The sequence below is a fragment of the Triturus cristatus genome, chromosome 11, assembly GCF_964204655.1.
Source record: "Triturus cristatus chromosome 11, aTriCri1.1, whole genome shotgun sequence".
Classification (NCBI taxonomy): Eukaryota; Metazoa; Chordata; class Amphibia; order Caudata; family Salamandridae; genus Triturus; species Triturus cristatus.
The window spans coordinates 241,300,293-241,328,118 of NC_140594.1; the positions used below are offsets into that span (position 1 = coordinate 241,300,293).

The 27,826-nt window shown below is 41.8% G+C and overlaps 1 protein-coding gene across 3 annotated transcripts in view; it reads right to left on the reverse strand.

Annotated features, from left to right (window-relative positions):
* Positions 1 to 11,220: 11,220 nt before the first annotated feature.
* The window catches only part of HPS4 (HPS4 biogenesis of lysosomal organelles complex 3 subunit 2), a 431,024-nt gene continuing 414,418 nt past the window's right edge, over positions 11,221 to 27,826 (reverse strand). For all 3 annotated transcript variants that reach the window (XM_085635656.1, XM_085635655.1, XM_085635658.1), the window contains exon 14: positions 11,221 to 13,357. In XM_085635656.1, the coding sequence (XP_085491782.1) occupies positions 13,189 to 13,357 (169 nt within the window). In that variant the 3' untranslated portion in view covers positions 11,221 to 13,188. The remainder of the gene's footprint in view (positions 13,358 to 27,826) is intronic.

Sequence of the window (27,826 nt, forward strand, 5' to 3'; positions counted from 1 at the left end):
AGACACTAAAAATGTTGGTTAAGAAAATTAAAATATAATTATGAAACATTAATTACAAAAAGTATGTATCCTCTCTGCAAACCTACCATAAACAGCTAGTGCTACTAAAGATGCCTGCCAGAAACATTTGTTTTTTTCCGAGTTTGCCCGTGGTGCGTGCCATAGTCTGCTTGCATGCTTGCTTCCTATAGTACCTATTGTATTCGTATTTCTTCCGGACCAAATAAGACCACATTGCCTCTCACTTCCCAGTATTGTCAAGTTTCAGCAAAGAACATTTGTTGTTGTTTTTTTTTTTTTTAATTTCTTTATTGAATGGGGACCACGGGTACAAACAAAAAGAAACATAACCCAACATTCACTTAATTATACAATGCAGGATCGATTCGCAGAGTTTGAATTACAATAGTATTCGGTAGAATTCAGCCTGTGAAACAGTTTATACAACTAATACATAAAATAATTCCAATATATCGTTCATTACGAAAAAGAGAAAAACAGATAAATAATAGGTACACCAAATAGCTTAAGACCATCTTACATGTCCATATATGCACTGACAGCACCCCATATTAGCTGGCCCAATGCCTTTTTTCGCCTCCCCTTAACAGTATACAGGTTATATTCCATATTGTACGTGAACAAAAAATGAGTTCTCCACATATCAATTGGGGGGGCATCAGTTTGTAACCACATTGAGGCAATACACATCCTAAGCACTGCTGCTGCCATGAATATCAAATACCTCACTTCATTACTTGGGTCTGTGCGCACTCCACCTACATCTATACCCAGCAGAATCTCGCTAATTGACAATTGTTACGAGGCTCCAAGAATCTCAGATAAGAACCTATTTATATGTCCGAGCAATTCTGATAATTTAACACAAGTGGCAAAAATATGTGCTACATCAGCATGTAAAGTATTACATCTGAAACACTTTCCATCTGGGTCTCCTCCCCACTTTGCAATTTTATCAGGCGTGCGATAAAGATAAAACAGAGTCTTGTAATGTTGTGCCTTAAGATTGGCAGACATAAATAGACGGCAAGCCAATTCAATCGAGAGCTCCAACTGTATTTCAGGGCACCCCAGTCTTTCTTCCCATCTCGTACGATGGATTTCCAGGTCGTTGGACATTGTCTCGATGATTATATTATATAATACTCCTATACGAGAGCACTTTTTATTTGCCTCAATAAGAGGATTAGACACATTCACAATATTCAATTTAGCAAAATACTCACGCATCTGCAAATACTTAAAAAAATGCGAAGTGGGTAGCTGATATTGTTTCTTCAGTTGAGAGAAAGATTTTAACCCGCCTGATGTATATACATCTCCCACTGTAATTAAACCTCTTAAGCGCAAGTTAACTACTATGTGATCCCAGCATATATTGGAATGCAATACCGGTGCAATTAAAGGGGTATAGATAGACGCATTTCGGATATTATATTGCTTCCTTATTACCTTCCAAACCTTATACGCAGCAGCTATCACCTTAAACCTAGTGCGCTTGTAGTAGTTCCAATCTATATCAATAAAAAGACGGTTCCTAGCTTCGGTCCCTAAAAGCAGAGAATATATAGAAGGTTGTAGTGCTGGCTCCACTGGTCCCTGAGCCGTTAATAAAACCTTCATTCGCTGCAACATACATACATAGTAGTACAAAAGAAAATCAGGGACTGCCCAACCACCCACTGCCCTAGGCAACATCATATACTTCTTAGCCCGTCGCTCTTTCCCCTGGGACCACATGAACCTCATACATATTGCTTGCAATTGTGAGATACGCGTCCAAGTAATCTCGAATGGTAAACAACGATAAAGATACAACACCTTAGGTAAGACCATCATTTTCAAGATGTTGCATCTGCCAACCAGTGTCAAGTGTAAACATTCTAGCTGATCCAGCTGTTTACGGACCCATGTATCAGCTTCTGCCAATTAACCTCTACCGTAATCGAAGCTCCAGCACGAATCTGAACTCCCAAATAAGTAACCTCGTCTAAGACTCGTGGATCAACATAAGACTTAATATTCATACAGAGTATTTGTGTCTTAGCGGTATTTAATTTGTATCCCGATACCGATCCATATATCCTTGCAAGATTTTCGATTTCGGGCATAGCCATAGACGGTCTTGATGAGAGCACAGCGACATCATCGGCGTACGCCAATACACGGTACTGCTGTGATTGTATCCTGACTGAAGGTACCCTACTGCTCCGCTCAATCATTTTAAAAAAAGGATCTATATACAAAGCGAACAGCAGTGGCGAACATGGACATCCCTGCCTAGTCCCTCGTTGTATTGGTACCACTGCAGATTGAAGACCCATTACCTTAATCCGTGCACTAGGTTGTTGATAGAGCACCTGTATTGATTTGATAAAATTTGGCCCAAATCCCTGTAGTTTCAACAAATCCCATAAGAAGGCCCACGATACTTGATCGAAGGCCTTCTCTGCATCCAGTAATATGAGGCTCAGTGGGTTGCCCGACACATTTGCGTGATCAATTAAAGTAATCACCCAGTTAACATGATCGGTTGTGCCGCGCTTTGGGATAAACCCGTGCTGATAGATAGAAACCAGAGGGGTTATCACTTCTGATAATCTGGTAGCTAAGATCTTAGAATATACTTTCCCGTCTGTGTTTAATAATGAGATAGGCCGATATGAGCCTGGTAAATCCGCCGGTTTTTCCTTTTTCCTAAACACTACTATACTCGCTTCACCCCATGTTATAGGATACTCCCCTTGCTGAGCCATTCGGAATGTAGCTAGCATATCCCGTTTTAAAGCTTGAAAAAAAAAAAACGTATATATTTCAAGTGGGAGCTTGTCAGGACCCGAAGCCTTTCCTGCTGGCAATGCTTTAAGAGCCGCTTCCAATTCAAACATCTCTATAGGGGCCTCCAATATATCTGCCAGTCCTTGATCTAATTTTGGCCCAACATTTTGCCCAAGAACGGACGAAGCTCTATTACTATCATATTCTTCTGCTGCATATAGACAGGATTAAAAGCTTCTGAAGACTTCTAACATTCCACTCTCGGTTTCTTCATATTGCCCAGCCACATTTTTCATACTTTTGATTCGTTGAGCAGTTTCCCTGTTCCTCATTCTCTGGGCTAGACACCTCCCACTTGCCTCCCCATATTCGTACATGACCTGTCTCTTAATCTCAAAAGTCTTTGCAGCTTCCTTACTCCAATAGTTATTAACCTTAGCCTTAGATCGCGTCACCTCGGCTGATGTACTATAGGTATCCCTATTGTGAGCAATGTCTTGAGTCAACAGCTCCTCGACCTTGCGTAGATCCTGGTAAAGCTCCTGTGACTTTTTTCGCAACTGCTTTTCAGCGTACAATCCATAACTGAACACCTCACCCCTAAAAGCTGCTTTGAACGTATCCCAGACTGTCCCAACTCCTGTGCTTCCCCTATTTGAATTAAAAAACTCACAAATCCACTCACTCACATGTTCTTTAAATTTAACATCCAACAATAACTTGCGATCAAAAGAAAATTCACGGGGTTTGCAAGGTGGAAATAAAACCCGAATAGACAACACTACTGGCCCGTGATCTGACGTCACTCGGGGAAAAACCTGTATTTGTGCATCATGAAGCAGTTTATGTGTAACTAAGAAGTAATCTAGGCGAAATAGTTTTTGGTGAGGAACCGAGAAAAAAGTATATCCGGGATCTGTCTTCCTGAGATAGGCCCAAGCATCAGTTAGCCCATGTGCTTTCACCAGGGAACTTAGCGCCTTGCATACCTTTGGTTTCCTGCCTACATACCTATATTGATCACTGCCTAATGTTCCAGAGTGAAGATTAATGTTCAAATCACCACAAAGAATTACAGGAGTGGCCCAGGTTGCTAATTCAACATTCAGATATTCCAAGACTGCTGCCTCATCAAAATTGGATCCATAAATGGAACAAATAGTACATTTAAAAGTTCCTATATTACATTCCGTAATTGCCCACCTTCCAGCACTATCCTCTAAGACTCGCCCGCCTTCAATCAGGTTTCTCTTTGCTAGTATGGCGACCCCCCGCGTTGCAGTAGACTGCTGGGTACACACCAGCACACTATACCCAAGATCACTTAAGTACTTTCGCTTAGACCATGCTAGATGTGTCTCTTGAAGTGCAGTAATATCACAGTTAAGCCACTGCAGTTCCCGAGCGACGCGTTGCCTTTTATTTAAAGCATTCAAGCCTCTCACATTTAGAGTACCTATTCTTAGCATTCTAGCTGCCATCTGCTCTGGCTCTAAAAAAAAATAGAAACACTCTGCCCCCTGTCCTGCAATATTTCCATATAATCAATAAAGTTTATACCCGTGATCCCTGTTTTTCCCTTTTTATCCACCCCCCTCTGACCCACCCTCTGGCCCCATGCCGGGGTCGCCCCCCCTCCCCCCCTCCCCACTTCGGGCACCCCTTGTGAGCAAAAGGACATAGTCCTCAGTGATGCGAGTGTGCAAGATCCACCTCGACAAAGGACCCGCCAGGCTGTTACCCTCTCCTTACATTTATCTCTAGTCTGTTTTTACTGAAGCTGCATATTTCTGAGCATATCATCTGACCTTCATTATGAACGTCCCACAGAGCGGCACCTTACCCCAATACTCCTTAAATACTATTAATTACATAGTCAACCTCGGGTATCGCTCTTTTAAACAGTCCAACTTTTCAACCGCAATAAAAATAATAAAAAAAAACATCCAATACAAAAAAAGCAGCTAAAGAAACAGACCACAGATATTCAAACAACATTGGGAAGCCATAGATGCCCTGTTGATGCGGACCGGTACTACCACTCCTCCCTCCGTTATAAATATGATGGGAAGTAAACTGTGTGGAAGTGGGATATAGGAAGGGGAAGGAAAGAGAAAAAAATATATATATATAGTCTGTTAGTTATAATATTACTTCACTCTGGGTGTATTGTCTATTAGAAGTGAACATTTGTTGTTTGAATGACTGCGGACAGACAGAGCATGCGAGTCAGCCCTGTCAGTCGTAAATGCTACATAAATACATTTACAGTTGACTTTGACAAGCATGCAAGCATGACTTTTCAAAGGAGACTGTAAAAATTCCTCAGAAATTCAACAGAGATCAGAAAGCTATAAAAGGAGATAGAAAGTCTATAGTTCATTCAGTCACACGTTTCCAAACTATAGTAATTCAAAACCAAACACCAGATTTCATTGAAGTACTTTAATTGATCAGAGACTCTGAAGACAGCTATTCGATCTTGTATACATTTAGCAAGCAAGGTGAGCCAGTGTTCCTCAGTAGTCAAGTCAGAATATTAAAATACCCCCCCACTTTCAAACAAAGGTCTTATGGCACCAAGCAGGTGAAGCATGTTATCGTGATCCCTCCCCAGAAGATTTTGCTTGTCTATTCCACCCAAGCATCTATACATTCATCTTTTCATCACTCCATCCACCTGTTGATATCCACCATTTCATCCTTGCATTCTGTCATTCATTTAGTCTTTCATCCAACATTCAGTCTGTCACCTTCTGTCCATCCATATCCAAACCTCTTCATCTATTTTTAAACCTATCATAACACAAACCCTTCTTTTCACTGTCATCCATCCTTTCACTCAGCCATCCACACTTTCACTCAGTCATCACCCTTTGACATATCCATCGATCCATTTACCTTTTTACGCAAACATCCTTTTACTAACTCATCCAGCGACCCTTTCACTTATTCATCCATCCATTCACCCTTCCACTTATCCATCGGCCCACCCTTTCATCCAGCCATGCATCTACTCTACCTTTCACTCATCCCCCATTCCTTCACTCAGCCATTCTTTCACTCATCCATTCATCCGTACAGTCATCCATCCACCCTTCAACTCAGTCAACCATCTATCTGCTCATTTATCCATCCATTTACCCTTTCACTCACTCATCCATCCTTTCATCCATCAATTCTCCACCCATCCATCCATTCATTCATCCTTTCACTCATCCATCCACCCTTCCTCTTTCATACAACCTTGCACCGATCCTTGTATTCATTCATCCATGCATATATCAATTTATCCTTTCACTCACCCACAATCCACCACTTCACTCACACATCCATCCATCCACCCTTTCACTCACTCACCCTTCCATTCATTCACTTTACCTCATCCATTCATCCTCCCTTTTATCCAGCCTTTCATCTGTCCTCCCTTTCACTCATCCGCCCTTATATCCATCCTTTCACTCACCCATCCGTCATCTATTCATCCACTCATTCAACCCCGCCCATCCATCCAGCATGTTACCCATCCAGCCAATTACTCTTTCACGATTCATCCATCCTTTCACCCAAGCAATTCATGTTTTCCCTCATCATCAATCCACCCTTTCACACAGGCATTCAGCCATCCATTCATTCATCCACCCATCCTTTCAATCATTCATCCACGCATGCATCCATCCACCTCTTCACTCACCCACCCATCATTTCACTCATCCATTCATCCTTTCACTCACCTTCCTTCCCACCCTTTCATGCAGCTATGCAAAAATAAAAATAGCACAATTTATTTTAAAAGCAAATTTGCTGTTTTCGTTAGTTGACAGTGGACACTTGGAAATGCAGGAGTTGGCTACAGTGAGAAGTACTAAAAGAACTATATGGAGGCAACTCGATTATGTCATTGGTGGGAAAAGAGTTAGTTTGTTGCCCTTGTCTTTTTTTAACATCCAAAAAACACAGATCTGGAACTTTGCTCCTACCCATTTTTTTTTGCCACCAAAAAAGCAAAACCATCGATCCGGTTCCATGCCACACAATTAAACAGAACACCACATATTTAAACTCCACTACATACCGCTCCACCACACAAAAATCATTCCACATAATAATACTCCATAAAACACAATCCCACTCCACATAATTTCAGTACTCAATATCACATATTTACTATCCACTTATTTCCGCTGCACACCATACAACATAATTCCACTATACAAATCCACTTCACGCCACACAATTCCACAACGAACACTTCCAATCCAACCCACATAATTTCACTACACACCACATAATTTCACTACACACCACATACTTACACTCCATAACATATAGGTAAAATACATTTTCATTTACAACGTCAATAGCTAACTGAACCAAATGCGAGACCTATTGCATTTCCAATGTTTGTTAACATTGCACTCACACCCATGCACTTATTTACACCAATCTACAGCTAGACCCGAACACATATACTTCACAGACAGCTTATCAAAAGATCTCAGTAAAGAGCCCCCATTGAGGGTGCCCGTTGGGCATTGCAGCGCCAGCCCAACATGAGGCAAAAGCCCAATGATGAAGCATGAAACCGATCTAGATGTGTGAGGGTATTTGTTTCTAAAGAGTGGCGCTCCCTCTGACGCTTTAGAACTTGTCTGAATTGAATAAAAATACACATCCTAATAGGAACTGCATACCCCCTTTGTCTTTGGGTTCCACTTAGTACAAAAAGAAAATGTCATAATAAGAGGCTACATTAGGTGTTATAGGTATGTAGTAGTAGTGTAACACATTTGATTGATAGCACACGGATACGCACAATCACCCTTGGTACATCAGCATGAGCATGAAGAGCACAAATCACAGTTAGGAGCGCAAATCACATTTACGTGCACAATAATCTTATATCATCATCAGGCATGTCATAGTCTCGTTCTATTATTTTTTTCCCCCAAGAGATTCTAGTGCTCTACCAGCAAGCTTGTAGTGAATGGGACACTTTTGTGGTCTGACACCCTATGATGACCCTCAACCACCACCATTTTAACTGATTTTAGTGTGTTATGTTAGCCTAGCCTTAATGTAGGATGGTCTTGCATATGCCTGCTTCTCTTCTGTCCTGTAATCTTGGTGTCTTTCAGTAGAATAGTCTTGCAAAGATTAGAAGGTATGGGATGTTGAGGTGCAGTGTTGTGGGTAGTGGTGCACACATGTGCTCAATATTGTATACTGAGGGATAAAGTCTATAGTGTTATTTGGGATATGTGAATTATGTGTTGAACTATTGCCTTTGACATTGCTTCAAGTCATTCTGCTTTCTGACTTTACCTTGCTTTCCTTTGACATGTTCTCATGTCATCTTGCTTTTCTTGCTTTGGGCCTTTCTGTGTGCATGGCTTAACTAACTCCATTTTCAAGACTGAAGCCATTTTCTGTGCTTGCACGAAGCTGCAGAGGTGAAGAGGGCATGTTTTGCTTTCCTCCTGTTTTTCAAACTTTACTGACTAGAGAGAACTGGTTCTTGTCAGAGGTATGTGCTCGCTCTGCTCTGGAGCCATAACAGACGCCTGGCCAGCTGAAGCTGTGGCCTTGGTGCGGAGTGGTACGGACTCTGATGGGAAAAGGGGGCGAGGCTCACCAAGAGCTTCGTCTTACGTCTCCACTTGTACTAAAGGAGGTGTCTGGGTTCTGTTCGGTGGAAGTTCACGCCGTGGAGCAGACGTGTTGTCACGGAAGAGTGGGGGCTGGTGTCACCTCTGAGCTTTCACCCGGTTCAAGCAATGGACTCCCCTTGAGCGAAGTGGGGTGAAATGATGAAGCAGTACGTGAGGTGTCTCTGCTACTAACTGTCTCTTGATTCTTTAATGATTCTTTCCTTTCCTTCTTATTTTCTGATTCTTATATCCATACATATATATATTTCTACATATATGTTTGCCTTGATTGTGTTTCAATCATACTATTGATATGTTAGAGTCTGCTATGATAGGTGCATTTGGCTTACCGTGTGGTGCTATTTACTAATAAATATATCCCAGATATACCAATTCGTCTTTTCCTTGTAGCAGGAGGTGTGCACTCTTCTTGGCCAAGTATTCTGTTGTAGAAGGATGGGTGAATTCCCTTCTAGCAGGTAATTGTGTTATAGGAAGTTGTTCTACTCCTGGCAAGTGATGTGCAAAGTATATCTCGCTCTAGAGAAGTGTTGTGTGTGTTACCCTGGTCTAGAGGAGACTCATGTGGTATCGTTTTCTTGCCTTGCCTTTGGGGGAGTGTTGAGAGTTTTCCCACCTTAGGAAGTGCTGTGTATATGTTATATTCCATAAGTTTGGAACTGATATTCTCTCCCTGGGAAAGTGCCTTGGTCCAGGGGAGATCTGAGACCTTTCATTTCAAAGCTGCAGAGACACTGAAACGAGTACAGGAGTCATCATATGTTATCAGTAAGGAGATTGACAACTTCTGTAGGGTAAAGGCCGCAATGATTAATGATTAGGAAATCAGACCATGTAAATCAAATCAATTAGTGCCACATTTTCTTTTCATTCAAACAATGCATGCACATTCAAAGATTGCAGGGCAGTCTTTGCTCCCTTTCACGCAGGAGTTACTTGAGACCTCTCCAGTTTATGAACAGCCAACAACGAGCAACCAGCTGCTGAATGGTCTCAGTCTACAACGTCTTTCACCAGAAATGCCTTGATTTTCTAGAGGCGAACGGCAGGGTAGAACATACGTGATAGCACGAGTTAAACACATTCATGCAAAGCTAAGCTTCAGGAACACTGCAGCCAATGTACCCTAAACTGTATGCGCAAAAAATACACAAACACCATTTAGGTCTAGAGTTTGTACATCTTCATAGGAGAATGCGGCGTCTCTGTCGCTGATTTTGTTTTATTTTCCATGGGTTTTCGGTCAGGACATACATGAACCAAATTAGCCATGTCCCACCAAAGGAGGCAAGCCCTACAATTACCCACACTAAGTCCAGTGTGAAAATCCTAATCATGCTGCGGCCTCAAAGGAGGACCTATGAAATGATGCGTGACAGCACTTCGACAAATAGTTCATTAGAATTGAGACCCTGTAGTATTGTGATTAAGCTAGTGACCCAATTGAACACCAGAGTTTAGAGGAACTGGATGCTGTAATGATCTAGGTTTATTTCCTTTACAGACAAGTATCCCCCATTCATTTTCCCTTTCCAAAGTATTCGGACAAGCGTGCGAACACACACACACACCTGGATGGAAGTTTGGATTTTCTGTAATGATGCACTAGTCGCCTGTGGTAAAACTCGTACATGATCCATGAAATGGTGATACACTAGTCAGAGGCATCCAAGTGTCATTTACAAATACAAATGTTGCAATCCGTAAAAGGTGGCTATTAAGAAAAAGGAACATATTTTCTAGCCAGAAAACAAGTATGCGGTTCTGCTTTGAGGCAAACATAATAAAAAGTACCTATAGAATTCAAAAGAAGGCAAAGAACAGCGTTCAAAGAAATGCAACCTGTAGTCTAGTTTACTGAAACTCGAAGCCGTCCTATCCATGAACATTTGAAACTCTCAAACAGTCACATTTAACCAGAAACCTAAACAATGTAAAACGGAGAATTTCTTCAAAATGCATATTTTGTGATATAATAACCCCGGGAAAGCAAGTAGCGGTGTCATTAATGAATTATACAAGTAGATCGCTTTTCCATTGCGTGTGTTTTATTCATAAGCTTTGCAAACCTTTGTTGAGAATAACAAGTGAAATTAAATGAACAGATCAACTATCTCTCTCGGACCCAAACTATGCACGCTTTACACGTTTGGGCAAACTAAGTTAAAACTGAAATGACAAAATTAGTGGTTTGAAGTGTATTTATATTTTTGCCATGGTCTATTTACTGATACTCTAATGAGACAACCATTTGCAAACCTACAAGATATCGTATCAGGTATGGCAAAATATAAGAGAGGCTGCTTAAAGAATTGTGCACAGTAACCTTGAATCCGTGAGTAAACAGTACCTGACCGCAAGTAATACATAGGAAAAGCATACCCTGATGCAGCATAAAAGCAGTATCAACATCATGACAGACAAACCTATGCTGCGCAATACAGTGACGCAATTGCTTACCGTTAACTCAGAGTTTATTCGCAAAGAAGCCAGTAAAACTATTTGTGACTATAATGAAAATTAATTTCTCATTAACAAACCATATATTGTAAATAAAATTAGGCAGCCATGTAAATTACGTGTTAAAGTATTACACATTACCGTTCGTCAAAAAGAGCATGTTACTCATCAAAAGAGTTAAACTAGTGAGCACATATTCGAACTCTGTGACCTTTCCCTACTGGAAGTTTAGGATAGCATTACTAGCCTTAATCATAACTGAGAAAAAAAGACAAAAAGCAATGTTCTGTTTCTTCATAATCGTGGTCATTTAATTAATGTTTGGCATATTTTTCATAAACTCGCAATTAAGGATAGTACCTAAACACATTCGATGGAGTACTGAAAACTGTAGAAATTAACAGTTGCACGCTTATTGACGTGTATTCAGAATTTATTTTAACTCGAAAAACAGATTCATTTCTTTCCAGAAAGATGCCCTTTTCTGAAGAAAGCATGAACTTATTTATCCTGTTCGAAATGCTGCATGATATAATTTCTATGAAAAAAATGCCAATGCATTTTATAGTAGATTATATGCAAAAATATAATTAAAGAAGTTCACATTTCGACCTACAGTTGCATAAACAAAACACATTTTATGGTTTAAGGTTGCCACACTGGCATATACATGTTTATTCTAAACTCACAAGAACAATTAATAACAATAGCAAGAATATCTGGCGAATAAGTATTTTCATAAAAACGCTATTCTGTGTACATGAATATTTGAAATTACAAATGAATAAATAAATTGCTCTGCTGTACAAGATATGCATGCTTTTTCACTGTAAAACCTGTCTAGTGTGCATTTTTGTATAATGCCAAAATAATATTTTTTCATCAAAATATGAAGTATAATAGCGATGATTCCATTGCACACGGTATTTTAATTTCTTAAATAAAAACTACAATTAAAACATAAGATTTAAGTTTATGAAAAAAATTGACACAGCTAATTACTACTTCAAATAATGATGTATAACACTATTCTGAGGAAATAGAGAGAAACGTTACTTGTTTTGAGGATTTATTTAGAAAAAACAACATATGGAGACAAGAGAGATTTATTGTACCTTCTATTGTAATCTTCGACAGAAAATGTATTATTGTGAATGGTATCACATAATGCTGATTTTGGGGACTCGGAAAATATGAACATTTACATAAAGCAACGCACCAGAAATTCGAGTGAAAAATGGCACAGTCTGCGTCAGGCACTGCATTATTAATTGGCCATTTTGCACTAGGCCTTATTAATTTGATAATTCTTATGGAATTTTTTGTAAGTAATGCAGGTTCCCATAAATAGATCTGTCTTTTTTCTTTTACTATTCGCGTGGTCCCACAACCACAGACTCATATAGTAAATGACTGGATGTCTGGGGAAGATGTTAAACAAGCAGTATAGAAAGACAGTGCCTACAGTAGAGCGTGCGCTATGGTATTACCTGCACTTCCACACGCCTCAGGTACTGCATGAAAGGGTCAACATTTGGGGGGAAAGGAAGCAGAAAACCAGAACATTTTAGATTCTGTTAAGAACAGAAGAAAAACAGAGAAAGGCCCCATTGTTGGTGTTTTCCTGCATGCAGTGCTTAGGATAATAAAGTTGAACTGCTAAAGCAAAAAGGTTGAAGAACACTCTTGGTGTTTGTGGTAGCAATAGTGGATTTCAATTCTGTCAACCTTGGTCTTCGGGTGTGCTAAAAAGGATGCATGTGCCCGTGGTTTGTCCATCTGGGTCTAACTAAGCTACGATGCCAAGCTGATTGTCGCAGGCATGTGAAATTAGCATAGGAACTGTTAATGTGGATCAATAAAATGCATTCAGCGAACATGGGATGTCATTTGCTAGTTAGCTCCCGGGTACCTCAAGAACAGGAAATTGTTGTCATGGAACTACTCTTATACTTTTGTTTACAGAGAATAACCTGGCTTTAATCAGTGCTCTTTTTAATGAAATTCAATTATCTGATATATAATAGACCACTAAAACCAAAGATGCTTTGCGCCCACGGGGGTACACACAATGTGGAAGTTTGTAAATAAAAACATATCATTTAAAAACGTTCTTCTTAACTAAATACTATCTAATCTCACTTTTGCCTTCAAGACCATCACTTCCTCCTCCCTTGCCATCACATCACCCCAGCAATCCTACCATTCAACAAAAAGGTCTTACTGTAAAAAATACAGAAAAAGTAAAAATAGAAAATCAGAGTAGATTAACCCCATGCTTCAGAAGTTTCTGTTTAGCTTTTCCTGATAAAGTGAATGCACTGTCGTGGGGATTTGGAGCACCAGAATTATGAAGAGATGCCAACTGCTGGAAAAAGGTTTCATGAACTGGACTCTGGCAGCCATAGATCGCCGTAGATGCATTTCTGTTGAAAAGTGAAAAATTTTAAAAGCTTATAAGTAAACATTATTTGTAAACAGAATTTACTAATTGTAATTACTGAGAAGACAACCTCGTATGCAATAATTTACTAAATTGTATATATTATTCCAGAACGTTGCTTATTTTAAATGAGTATATAACAGACCAGTGGAGACGGATGAGCTCCCATTTACTGACACAATAAATAACATCTCTGCGATGCAACATTGATTGATGTTTCTGACCTGCTTTGAAAGACGCTTTTTTGCCTTTTGTCTGGTAATAAGAAACAGCAATTTTATTTTGTGTGTGAAATGAAGTTACTGTATTTTTCATACCACTTCTTTTCAAAACAAATTAACTTAGGACATAGTCGTATATAACTGCCAACGGTCAGTCCAATTTCTTTTTTTACTCCAGGTGGATGACAGGACTCAGTTGTGCCTACCGAACTTAGGGCCTGATTACAATGACGGCGGGATGTGTCCCGCTGTCGCGTTTTTGGCAGTCTTGACGATTACGATCTGTGTGGTCACACCGCCACAAGACCACCGCCAATACTTCTGCTCCTGTGGCAACGGTGGGAGAGCCAGAGGAGGCCAATGGTGGGGTTCCCTCCAAGCTTTCCACCGGGTTAATCATGACCTGCCTTTCCGCTGACCTTTTCCTGACGTGGACACCGCCATGCGAAAGTCGGCGGAAGGGCATGTCATGAGGCAAAAAACTGTCTCGAGGTGAATGTGCCCTTGTGGAATGTAACGGGTGCTCATGTTTTGCCCCCCATCCCAATGCCTTCAGGTTGAGTGCACACACGGTTTCTCTTGCACAACGTAATGCAGGGAAGCAGTGCCCGACAGTCTGGAGGGACTGTAGCACGGCCGGCAATGGCTTCCGGCTCATGACCAGAGTCAAAGTGTACTGCTGCCGTGACTCTGCTGCCCACACACTACCAGCCCCGTGGGAAACTCATGATACGATGGTCGAGATACGGCCAGCTTGGCGGCGTTTTCTGGAGAGCCGCCACTGCTGACTGGTGGTAAAACCGCCTAAGTCATAATCAGCCCCTTAGGCTCTACAATTCACATGCAGATCTCTGTCTTAGCACATTGCACAGTGAGGTCTCAAACAGCCTCTGAAACAAATTTGGAAAACAATTTCAGTTGTGACATTTCGAAGACTGTCCATGCAGTAGTTTTGGACCTCTCATACTATTCTGTCACTTGACACCTTGGCCTTCACTTGACTAAGATTTAACATGTTCTCCCTCTTTCTCATACGTAATGCTCATCTGCATCCAGCAAAGTCATTTATAAAATCAGGTATTGTGACCAAATGACTGCAAGACACAAGAAAACAATTTCCAAGGATTGTGCCTGCAAGAAATGTGTCTCGGTTCAACCAATGTGCAGGTACTATCCAGCCGCGACGATGATCATGTAGAAACGACAACTTGCAATATTTCACACTGTGGGAAATAGCACATGAAGTTGGACTTGATCTACCCACAACAAATTCACTTGAATTGTTGCTGCTGAAACCTGTGTTGGGTGTTGCAAAAATAAATGAACTCAAAGGGTACACTTTTCATAAATATGTAATGCGGTGCAAACGTCATGCAATTGCAAACGGGCATAGATCAAGAGAGATAGTATCTCAGGAGCAGTTCATGTCATCGAGTTTCTGAGCTGATCTTAGCATAATAAATAAAAGCTATGCAAAGCATGTAAATAAATCCAGTGAAGAGACATACCTTACGAATCACAGAGATTTGCCGAAATTCCTTGATGAAAAAGACGATGATGAAATGGACACCTCATCACAAAAGCCAATCTCAGAATTCCCGAAACACTGATATCTGTGTGGATTATAGGTATCGTATGATCTTACACTGTCTGGTATGAAGTGTTAGATATATGAATGAAATGAAATGAAAATTAAATGAAAAAGGCATTTGTAAAGCGCATGGGTACCCAAGGGCATCCCAGCGCTATCCGTGGCGCCCTTAAGCTATAAGCAGATCAAGGAAAAAGAAAAGTTTTAAGATATTTTCTAAAGATCAGATAATTGGGTTTGAGCCGTATGTGGTCAGGCAGATGATTCCAGAGCTTGGCCGCGTAGTATGAAAACAAACGGCCTCCAGTTCGTGCTCTCCTAATCTTCGGGACTAAGATTAGTTTTTTTTTGTCAGATCGGAGTGCCCTGCTTGGTCGGTAGGGTTGAATCATAGAATGAATCAATACTGAGCCCTTGTCAGTGAATGCTTTATGTGCTATACACAGTGACTTAAATTGAATTCTTTCTTGGATTGGTAGCCAGTGCAGAGTGGCAAGGGTGGGTTTCGCTGAGAGGTGTCTAGGAATATTCAGTAGGAGGTGAGCTGCACAGTTCTGCACGGTTTGCAATCTTTTTGTTAAAACCTGCGGGACTCCTAGCTAGAGGGCATTGGCATAGTCAAGCCACGATAAAATTAAAGCTTGGACTAGTAGCCGTCTGGCCGCATATAGGAAAGTTTAAGAAATATTAGAATTTCTTACATATGTTAGGAATATTTCCTTACTCTGGGCACCACACTCAATTATACATGCTCTATTCATGTTTACCAAGATTAGCCATGTTTACCAAGACTAGTCCAGTTATTTTGATTTGCAAGGGTGACGTGGGGCAATATTAATATAACAAAATCTGTTCACCATACCAGTATGTTGACCTTTACACAGATCCCTCATACTGCAGTCACCATCACCTGACATTTCACCCAAAATTCTCTGCAACATGTTCTCCGTTAGATAATACACTCTCATAGACTCATCCTGTCTTATTGGACCCCTCTTTCCGAGTCACGTAGTCCCATGGACACTCCTAAAAGTTTGATATCCTCCAGAGGTCAAGTCTACCAGTTCCCGCCCAACAACAAATCTTTACCACAAGCCTCTGTCTGATTAGAGTACTACCGCCCGTTCACTGACGACAACCTGGGCCATCTTTACAGCTGATCAATGTCAAATTGTTGTAATATCTAACATGAATGCTTTCAAGATATATTACCTATGGGTGGTCACCGGTATGTAGTTATAGTTAGGACCTAGTTTCCATAGGAAAAGCGTCTTTTGTTTACCCATTAACTTTGGCGCCGGTCGACGAATGTTTGCGAAATTTTCAAAACTAGTGGCCCGCTCCAGTCAACTCCGGTCTTGAAAGTTTCGGGGTGATTCGTCAAGCGGGGGCCGAGAAAAAAGGGGGGGGTCTCAAAAAGCGTTTTCCGATGTAATTTTCCATAGGAAACTTTAGACAAAGCTAGAGCCCGAACTGCTGAACGGAATTACACCAAATTTGGCAAAAAGGTAGCCCTTGGTTCAGAAAGAGTTAAGAGTTTTTGTTAAATGGTGTAAATCCATTCAGTGGTAACTGAGAAATTAGAAAAATAAAAAATATCGATATCTAGGGCAGCGGTGGGTTTGCGAACCCTTCCGACCACGGGGTTCATCCTAATTGGCTGCCAACACTCCAAACCAGGAAGTGTTGGCAGCCATGGGGCGTGTTTGCACACTTGTCACATCAGGCCCCACCCCCTGCCTTCATCACTGTGCAAACGCACCCGTGGCGCGTTTTAAGTTGGGGGATTAAGTCCCCTTGAATCCTGAGGGTCCCTGGGGGCCAACTAGCCCACCAGGTACCTCCAGTATGCGCCACAGAGCTGCGTTGCAGAGAGGTGTAAAAAGGGGCGTGGCCTCGGACCACCTCTCTGCAACGCAGCCATGTGGCACTTATTGGAGGTACCTGGTGGGCTAGTTGGCCCCCAGGGACCCTCAGGATCAAGGGAACTTAATCCCTCAATTTAAAATGCGCCACGGGTGCGTTTGCGTTTGCACAGTGGTGAAGACTGGATGATTAGAGTAGTGCAAGGAGAGTGCATGGTGAATTTATGAATGCTTGGGTTTTGGCGGACTGATTGGATAAGGACATGGTGATTGGAAGAGTGCTCAGGGAGTTTAGCATTTAAAAAACCTTTGAATTCACTGAAAAAAACATAGGTTTCAGGGACGTTATAGTTAGAAATTAGCATTTAAAAAAACCTTAGAAATTCACTGAAAAAAACAAAGGTTTCAGGGACGTTATAGTTAGTTGGACATTTTACTCGTACAAAACCAGAGAAATTCGGCCGTTATAGTTAGTTCAGCCAACTATAACTCGTGCCCCCTTAATGCACTGCTGATGATGTCACATATTACTTCATTCATGACATGGTCAGTGACATCACTCATGACATCTCAAATGACATCCCTGATGACATCATCCACATGATAATCTGATGCACCGCCTCATACCCTAATATAACCTTTGCTACACCCACTCTAAAATACAGACTACCATTTTCGAAACCATAGACATACCAATACCAGTTAGTACATACCCACTCACTAATTCCTAGGTCTACACACACATCCACTCTTTCACCCATACAGTCACTCATACATGCAGTCAACCATCAATACGGCATTATCATATGCACTCAGATATCTATACAGACACTCACACACCACCACTCATCCATAGAGTTACTCACACACCTAGTCAGTCATGAAAAGAATCAGTCACACTCCCATTTACACACCTATACAGTTATACACACACCACTTCACTTATTCAAACATATACTAACACATACTTACACTCTTATACGATAAGTAATATAAGCACACACTGATCCATGCAGCCACTCTCACAATCACTCACTCTCACATATAGTCATTTATACACTCCAACACTTACATATACTGCCTTTCACATATGCAGTTACTCACACATGTATCACTGAGGTAGCCCTTCGCTCACCAACACACCATACAGACACTCACCCACCGATACAACCCTTCACAGATGCACTCTTGAACCCATACACCCAGTGAATCATCCACTCGCACATCTATTCACAGAGTCGCACCCCCCACCCAGACATTCAGCACCCATACAGATACTCAGATAACCAATCAATAACCCATATACATCCTCATTTAGCTACTCACCAAGCCATGCAACCGCTTACACACCAACTGACAAACTAAACTGTGTGAATAACTGTATCAGTCACTAACCCATGCATTCAGTAAGACACATTTAATCACTCACTTATACAGTCAGTCACGCACCTACTAAATCATCCAACCAGACACTTATACACCCACTCATTCTGCAATACACCTTGGCATATATATAAAAAATATTTAAACTTGGATGATGTAATCAGTGATGTCATTTGAGATGTCATCAGTGATGTCACTGACCATGTCATGAATGATGTAATATGTGACGTCATCAGCAGTGCATTGAGGGGGCGCGAGTTATAGTTAGAACTATAACAGCCGAATTTCTCTGGTTTTGTACGAGTGAAATGTCCAACTGACTATAACGTCCCTGAAACCTGTGGTTTTTTCAATATGCATATATATATATACATATACATATATATATTACCTACTGGCGGTCGCCAGTAGGTAGTTATAGTTAGGACCACGTTTCCATAGGAAATCCGCAACATTCTATTTTGAATAACTTTTGCGCCGGTCGACGAATCCTCGCGAATTTTTCAAAATAGGTGGGGCGCTACGCTCCGCTCCTACCCTGAAAGTCTCGGGGGGTTTCTTCAAGCGGGGGCTGAGATAAAAGGGGGGTCCCAAAACGCGTTTTTCCCATGCATTTTTCCATAGGACCTTTAGACACAGCTACAGCCCGAACGGCTGAACAGAATTACTTGAAATTTGGCAGAGAGGTAGTCCTCAGGTCAAGGAAGTGCCTTTTGTAGGTTTGGTGTAAATCTGTTCAGTAGATTCTGAGAAAATAGCCTTTAAATCAATATATATATCTGAGCCAGCTTACGGTGCGCTTACGGTGCGCTTACCGTACGCGTACGGTGACGTGCGCGAGCGTGATTCTGATTGGCTCTTAGATCTTAGTAAACATTCGAATCGGCCGAAACCAGGAAGCGGCGGCCGCCATTTTCTCTCTCGCACTCTGAGTAGGGCAGCATAAATGAAGCCCAAAAATGGGTAAAGGGGCAGTATATTGAAATAATAATCACCCAGCAATGATATACGGGCCCCCAAACAACCCACAAGGCCCAAAATTTTTTTTTTTTTTTTCGAAAAATCGCCGATTACGCTTACCGTATGCGTACGGTAAAAAAAAAAAAAAAAAAAAAAAAAAGTATCCACACTCTCCCCACCCCATGTGCAAATGGTGCCCGAAGGGCACCATTTGTGCATGGCTTATGAAATAATTGAAATTAATAAACAAAACATTTCACAACGATGCGCATAATATGTCCCCCATGTGCGCACGCTGCGCGAAGCGCATCGTGCGTACATGGCCCATCTCGCATAATGTGGGCACGCGGTGCGTGCAGCGCACCGCGTGACCACCGTGCGTGCATGGCACTAACTGCGTAAAGTGGGCGCGCGGTGCGCCACGAATGGCGCAAAGTAAGTTAGCATTTAAAAAACCGTACAAATTCACTGAAAAAACCATAGGTTTCACACACGTTATAGTTAGGAATTACTGTAAAGAACAAAGGGAGCGCTAGGGAAAACTAGGGGGGTTGTGTCCGTATCCCCTGGATTTAGATAAGCTTTGTCAAAGGTGGACACACCCAATGTAGTGTGGTACGGTCAAAATGAAGCAATGTTTGGGAACCCACCAAGTGGGTTAAAAGACCCCTCACACACCAACCTGGTTGGTGTCATGCTTCATCATTGGGGCCCCAACCGGGTGGCCGAATGCCTCCCGGTTGTGCTGCGACGCCTGACTACAGCGGAGCTGGTGTAGTGCAAAAATGTGATGTGGTGATAATTAAAAAATACCGCTGAGAATCCTTGCCATTGGAAGATTTATTATTGGCGGCTCAGGGTATTGATTAAAAAGATATGTGATGCAACTAAATGGAGAAATAATTATCTGTTAGTTGGCTATGTGGTGGGTCTACATGTTTCAGCTCACGAATAAAAGTAGTAGGGAGCTTTCGTCAGGACCAGTGTGAAGTGAGTGGCAAAAGGTGAAGTGCCACGTGGTGAAAAAAATTAAAAATATAAGTTACATACACACTCGCTAAGGTGTGTGGAACACGGTGTCAACAAAATAGCGGACACTGCGGCGCAAACCTGTGGGAGAAAACAAGACAGCACACAATACACATAAGAAATCAACATTGGTGCCCTGGATGGCAGGCAACATACAAATAGATTTAAGGTGCTGTGAATAATCAAACCTGTCTTCAATGAACATACCGTGGGTGACACACATACATATGAGGTGTATCATGCTGCTATGTGAAAGAGCGGAGGCAAGACCATTAGGAATGCTAGTAGTACGCAAAGCGCTCTGTGAACTAGGGGTGCCAAGTGGTTGGTAACGCGGTACTACAAAGGACTACAGGTGAAAGTCACACGAATAGCGCCAAGTGATTATACTGGCAATGGTTGAGAAACCTCAACATGAGGTGTGTAAAGTGAGAGGCCCAGTATGCGCTGAAGGGGTGGGGCTGAATATAGCCTCCAAGCGCTAAAGGTAAGTGGTGGGCACAGGCTCAATAAAAGAAACAATGCGCGAAATAGCAGGGGGGGGAAAGGGAAAAGGATAATTACACTATGGCTGAGTGAAGGCGCTATGCAGGAAGCGGGAGGGGGGCGCTTCTTACAACAGATCTGTTGGTAAAAAGAAATAACAAGATTAGAGAGCGAGGTAGGCAGGAAGGTGACGGTACTCCACGGGGTTATTCTCACTGAATATCTGAGGAACAACACCGCGCCATGAGGCCTGATAGTCACGAATGCCCCTCGTATCTTCCTAGAGGATCCCACCTTTCGGAAGGACTGGGCCCAAATAGCGTGGAGATGCACCCGTGACTGGATGATTCTTATCATCCAAACATCTAAACGCCTCTCCGATGGCGGCCGACACTTCCTGATTTCGACCGATTCGAACGTTGACTAACATGTAACCACCAATCAGAATTACGCTTGCGCACGTTGGGGTGCTCGCACGGTGCGCGCACGGTACGCGCACCCTGCACGCGTATAGATATTGATATGTTTTTAAATGCTATTTTCTCAGGAAATACTGAACAGATTTACACCAGACCTGCAAAAGGCACTTCCTTGACCTTATGGCTACCTCTCTGCCAAATTTCAAGTAATTCTGTTCAGCCGTTCGGGCTGTAGCTGCGTCTAAAGGTCCTATGGAAAAATGCATGGGGAAAACGTGTTTTGGGACCCCCCTTTTTTCTCGGCCCCCGCTTGACGAATCACCCCGAGACTTTCAGGGTAGGAGCTGAACGGAGCGCCCCATTAGTTTTGAAAATTTCGCAAGGATTTGTCAACCGGCGCCAAAGTTATTCAAAATAGAATTTTGAGATTTCCTATGGAAACACGGTCCTAACTATAACTATCTACTGGCGACCGCCAGTAGATAATATATATATGTATATATATATCAAGCTCAAGTCTTCGTAAGAAAACACTGCACTCACGGGGTAAGTTGCACTCTTTAATTCAGCGAGGACGCGTTTCGGCGTTCTGCCTTCTTCTGCTCGCTTTCGTCAAACATTAAACAGCGTATGCATGATTGTTCTTTAAACTGTTAGATAGAATCCCATTGGGCGCAGCAGGTGAGTGGAGAGCAGGGATAGGTCCATCCTCCACCTATCATATTCCCCCTCCGTTGTTCCTTCGGGAGACCTCTTGTAAATTGCTCCGGGAGTGAAAATGTCAGTAAACAAACAGTCTGGATGACAAATCCCGTTGTTACAGATTGTACCACGACATGGGCACTCCCAAAGCAGCCAATTTACCTCTCCATTCACTGCCGCTAAATCAGTTAGAAGAGCCTCATGCTGCTGCCAAGGTGATGATCTTAAGTACCCCTCGTCAGCCACATGGTTCCGTGATGCACAGCGCAGAGGTCGGTAGATATCCGATACCTCACGAACCTGTATGGTTGGCGACAAAGTCAACGCTGACACCACAATAGCCTGCGTGGCGGTGCAAGGCGCCTTTCAATACTTCGCTCCAATGTCCACCTGGGCGCTCGCAGCACTCTTGTGACGGGTGCAGAAAAATGGAAGTGGGTCCATTTAAAACATCAAGCTCAAGTCTTCGTAAGAAAACACTGCACTCACGGGGTAAGTTGCACTCTTTAATTCAGCGAGGACGCGTTTCGGCGTTCTGCCTTCTTCTGCTCGCTTTCGTCAAACATTAAACAGCGTATGCATGATTGTTCTTTAAACTGTTAGATAGAATCCCATTGGGCGCAGCAGGTGAGTGGAGAGCAGGGATAGGTCCATCCTCCACCTATCATGTTCCCCCTCCGTTGTTCATTCGGGAGACCTCTTGTAAATTGCTCCGGGAGTGAAAATGTCAGTAAACAAACAGTCTGGATGACAAATCCCGTTGTTACAGATTGTACCACGACATGCTGGACTTAAGATCATCACCTTGGCAGCAGCATGAGGCTCTTCTAACTGATTTAGCGGCAGTGAATGGAGAGGTAAATTGGCTGCTTTGGGAGTGCCCATGTCGTGGTACAATCTGTAACAACGGGATTTGTCATCCAGACTGTTTGTTTACTGACATTTTCACTCCCGGAGCAATTTACAAGAGGTCTCCCGAATGAACAACGGAGGGGGAATATGATAGGTGGAGGATGGACCTATCCCTGCTCTCCACTCACCTGCTGCGCCCAATGGGATTCTATCTAACAGTTTAAAGAACAATCATGCATACGCTGTTTAATGTTTGACGAAAGCGAGCAGAAGAAGGCAGAACGCCGAAACGCGTCCTCGCTGAATTAAAGAGTGCAACTTACCCCGTGAGTGCAGTGTTTTCTTACGAAGACTTGAGCTTGATGTTTTAAATGGACCCACCTCCATTTTTCTGCACCCGTCACAAGAGTGCTGCGAGCGCCCAGGTGGACATTGGAGCGATGTATATATATATATATATATTACCTACTGGCGGTCGCCAGTAGGTAGTTATAGTTAGGACCCTGTTTCCATAGGAAATCCGCAACATTCTATTTTGAATAACTTTGGCGCCGGTCGACGAATCCTCGCGAATATTTCAAAATAGGTGGGGCGCTACGCTCCGCTCCTACCCTAAAAGTCTCGGGGGGATTCGTCAAGCGGGGGCTGAGATAAAAGGGGGGTCCCAAAACGCGTTTTTCCCATGCATTTTTCCATAGGACCTTTAGACACAGCTACAGCCCGAACGGCTGAACAGAATTACTTGAAATTTGGGAGAGAGGTAGTCCTCAGGTCAAGGAAGTGCCTTTTGTAGGTTTGGTGTAAATCTGTTCAGTAGATTCTGAGAAAATAGCCTTTAAATCAATATATATATCTGAGCCAGCTTACGGTGCGCTTACGGTGCGCTTACCGTACGCGTACGGTGGCGTGCGCGAGCGCGATTCTGATTGGTTCTTAGATCTTAGTAAACATTCGAATCGGTCGAAACCAGGAAGCGGCGGCCGCCATTTCGTGTGTTTCACTCAGAAAAAAAAGAGTGATATCTTGAAAAGGGGGCAAGGAGGAGAGTTACAGACCCCCTAACATTTGTAAGGGGGTCAAAGAAGGACAGAAAAGTACAAAGAAAACATTTATTGATTTTTAAAAAAATCGCGGGGTACGCGTACGGTAAGCTCAACGTACGCGTCCGGTAGAAAAAAAATAAAATAAAAGAAATGAAATGCAGATTTAAAAGTTTAGATATTAGGGGGCTCTAAAAAGAGCCGTTGTGTTTATGAAGTGATTTTTTAGTGGTACCTACAAGTAAGTACCGATGCAGAGTCTAAGGTTCAAGAGGAATACTCTGTTCCCTTCATCATTGAAGTGCACACCATCTCCTCTATAAATGTCTTGCATGTCGTAACGCAAGTTGTTGTGGTAAATGGAACCCATACCATAGTCACGGAGGAAAGCAGAAACAGATTTGTTGACGTGCTTTCTTGCTTTGTCAATCTGCGGACAGAAATGATTGGACCAGTTCCATTTTTGCCTTTGGCATATGTTAGAAAACACAAAGGCAGTTTTAGGGAAAAGTGAAAACAGTTGTGCAAAGGTGTCCTTCATAAGCATTTCCAGACCTACCCCAGTCAAAGTGCCTAGGTCATTGCCACCACAGTGCACTAGGTCAGGGTGTTGGATTTGCATGAAGGATTTCACCAATGGCATCAATTGGTGCCACTTTAACCCTCTCTGACCAATCCATTTAATGTCTACATTTGGCAAAGCAAGGTCTCTCACCATATCTGTTTTCTCTGCATACTTTTCACTCCAGAAGACATAGCTGTGCCCTACAATCCACACTGTGAACATCTTCAAAGGAGAACTGGATGCACTCAGGAGGTGTAATTCAGTAGAATGGTAAAAAGAAATGAAAGACAGTTTGGAAATGGAGGCATACATATTTTTTTCATAAAAAAAAAAAGAACTGATTGGCTGTTTCATACCATTCTAGAATAAAAACTAGGCTGTAAGTGTAAATTAATAGAAGCATGTTTTGTATTGGTACAGAAAAATGTGTTACAAAAGAACAGTACTATGGATTTGCTGTTAGGTTTGAAAAGTCAAGCACTCTTGCTCTGTGGAATTGAAACATTGTTTGGTGAACTTCTGACCTAACTCCACACAGCAGTGTTCCATGAGCTGTTGCTATGGTAGCAGGCAGAAGTCAAGTTGGGGGAAGGGTACTAGGCAGAAGTCAAGTTGGGGGAAGGGTACTTTTGGAAAAGGGTTGGTTTTCAACCAATAGAAATGTGTGATTACATTTGAAAAAAAGGGGGAAGCACTGAGATTTGAAATTAACATGTATATGTGTGGAAAAAGAGAGGGAAAGTTTGCCATTATCTGGTTCTGCTGAGAGGAGAGAGGTGTAAAGAACAGAGATCCTGGCTCTGATAATCTGCTGTTTGAGTGCCACATTTCTTTCACAGCTAACTAATTTTAAAGGTGAGTTTAGAGTTTGAGAGGGGATGTATATGGTAAATTAAGAAATGAATAATAGAAATGGAATTCCTTTTGTTGAAGTTGTGTTTATTATTTTCTGTTTTGGGAGAAATTTAAATGTGAGGAACATGTAAAATAATATGGACTATGTTTTCACGATAAATTAAGGTGTACTGGTAAAAATAAAGAATACTTTAAGGGTTTGAGGTTGGACTCAGTAATGCAAATACATACAGCATCAGTAAGGCTGGTTGCCCTTGCTGGAGTGTAGGCAGTCATCCAGGTTACACATGGTGCTGGTCTGAAAAAGCAGTTTGGACATGTGCTTTTTTAAGAATCTGAAAAGTGGATTCATAATGTGTCAGTCTGTAAAAGTGTTTATCACTTGCCAAAAAAAAGAGTAGTAAGTGTGCTTTCAAAATGCAAAGAAATTTCGTTTTGTGACTAATGTGAAAACATGACTCTGTGTGCATATAGGAATTACAGGCAGAGATTTATTGCGTATTGCTCTGGTGATTTCACAGTTGCATTAGATGGAAAGGGGGAGCCATTTTTTGGTGCAGAAGCAGACTCTTAGCACACACCCAGCTGCTTACCCTGTGGAATCATGCACAGTATTCACAAGCGAGTGGGGTTTGAGGTTTCAGTCAGTAATGCAAATACATTCAGCATCACTAAGGCTGGTTGCCCTTGCTGGAGTGTAGGCAGTCACCCAGGTTACACATGGTGCTGGTCTGAAAAAGCAGTTTGGACATGTGCTTTTTTAAGAATCTGAAAAGTGGATTCAAAATGTGACAGACTGTAAAAGCGTTTATCACTTGCCAAAAAAAAGAGTAGTAAGTGCGCTTTCAAATTGGCAAAGAAATTTCGTTTTGTGACTAATGTGAAAACATGACTCTGTGTGCATATAGGAATTACAGGCAGAGATTTATTGCGTATTGCTCTGGTGATTTCACAGTTGCATTAGATGGAAAGGGGGAGCCATTTTTTGGTGCAGAAGCAGACTCTTAGCACACACCCAGCTGCTTACCCTGTGGAATCATGCACAGTATTCACAAGCGAGTGGGGTTTGAGGTTTCAGTCAGTAATGCAAATACATTCAGCATCACTAAGGCTGGTTGCCCTTGCTGGAGTGTAGGCAGTCACCCAGGTTACACATGGTGCTGGTCTGAAAAAGCAGTTTGGACATGTGCTTTTTTAAGAATCTGAAAAGTGGATTCAAAATGTGACAGACTGTAAAAGTGTTTATCACTTGCCAAAAAAAAAGAGTAGTAAGTGTGCTTTCAAAATGGCAAAGAAATTTCGTTTTGTGACTAATGTGAAAACATGACTCTGTGTGCATATAGGAATTACAGGCAGAGATTTATTGCGTATTGCTCTGGTGATTTCACAGTTGCATTAGATGGAAAGGGGGAGCCATTTTTTGGTGCAGAAGCAGACTCTTAGCACACACCCAGCTGCTTACCCTGTGGAATCATGCACAGTATTCACAAGCGAGTGGGGTTTGAGGTTTCAGTCAGTAATGCAAATACATTCAGCATCACTAAGGCTGGTTGCCCTTGCTGGAGTGTAGGCAGTCACCCAGGTTACACATGGTGCTGGTCTGAAAAAGCAGTTTGGACATGTGCTTTTTCAAGAATCTGAAAAGTGGATTCAAAATGTGACAGACTGTAAAAGTGTTTATCACTTGCCAAAAAAAAGAGTAGTAAGTGTGCTTTCAAAATGGCAAAGAAATTTCGTTTTGTGACTAATGTGAAAACATGACTGTGTGCATATAGGAATTACAGGCAGAGATTTATTGCGTATTGCTCTGGTGATTTCACAGTTGCATTAGATGGAAAGGGGGAGCCATTTTTTGGTGCAGAAGCAGACTCTTAGCACACACCCAGCTGCTTACCCTGTGGAATCATGCACAGTATTCACAACCGAGTGGGGTTTGAGGCTGCAGTCAGTAATGCAAATACATTCAGCTTCACTAAGGCTGGTTGCCCTTGCTGGAGTGTAGTCAGTCACCCAGGTTACACATTTTGCTGGTCTGAAAATGTTGTTTGGACATGTGCTTTTTTAATAATCTGAAAAGTGGATTCATAATGTGTCAGACTGTAAAAGTACTTATCACTTGCCAAAAAAAAGAAATTTCGTTTTGTGACTAATGTGTTATTGTGATTTTCATTTATAGGAAAGGGGTTTATAGTATTTTAAGATTTCTAAAGAACATAAAAAATGTAGTAATATATTTAAATAAAATAAAGGATTTTTTTTTAGTTTTTTTCAGGTATTGCTGAAGAGCAGTGAACAAAATTTAAGATGCCTACAAAATCCAGAGTAAAGAAAGACCACAAAAAAAACCTATATTTGAAGACAACTGGAGGACCTAAGTTAGTTGGAGATGCTCATGTTGGGAAAAAGAAAAAATCTTCTGGTAAGCAGACAAAAAATTTTTTAAAGAACATATTCAAAAAAAGGAAAAATGTACAAAATGTCTGT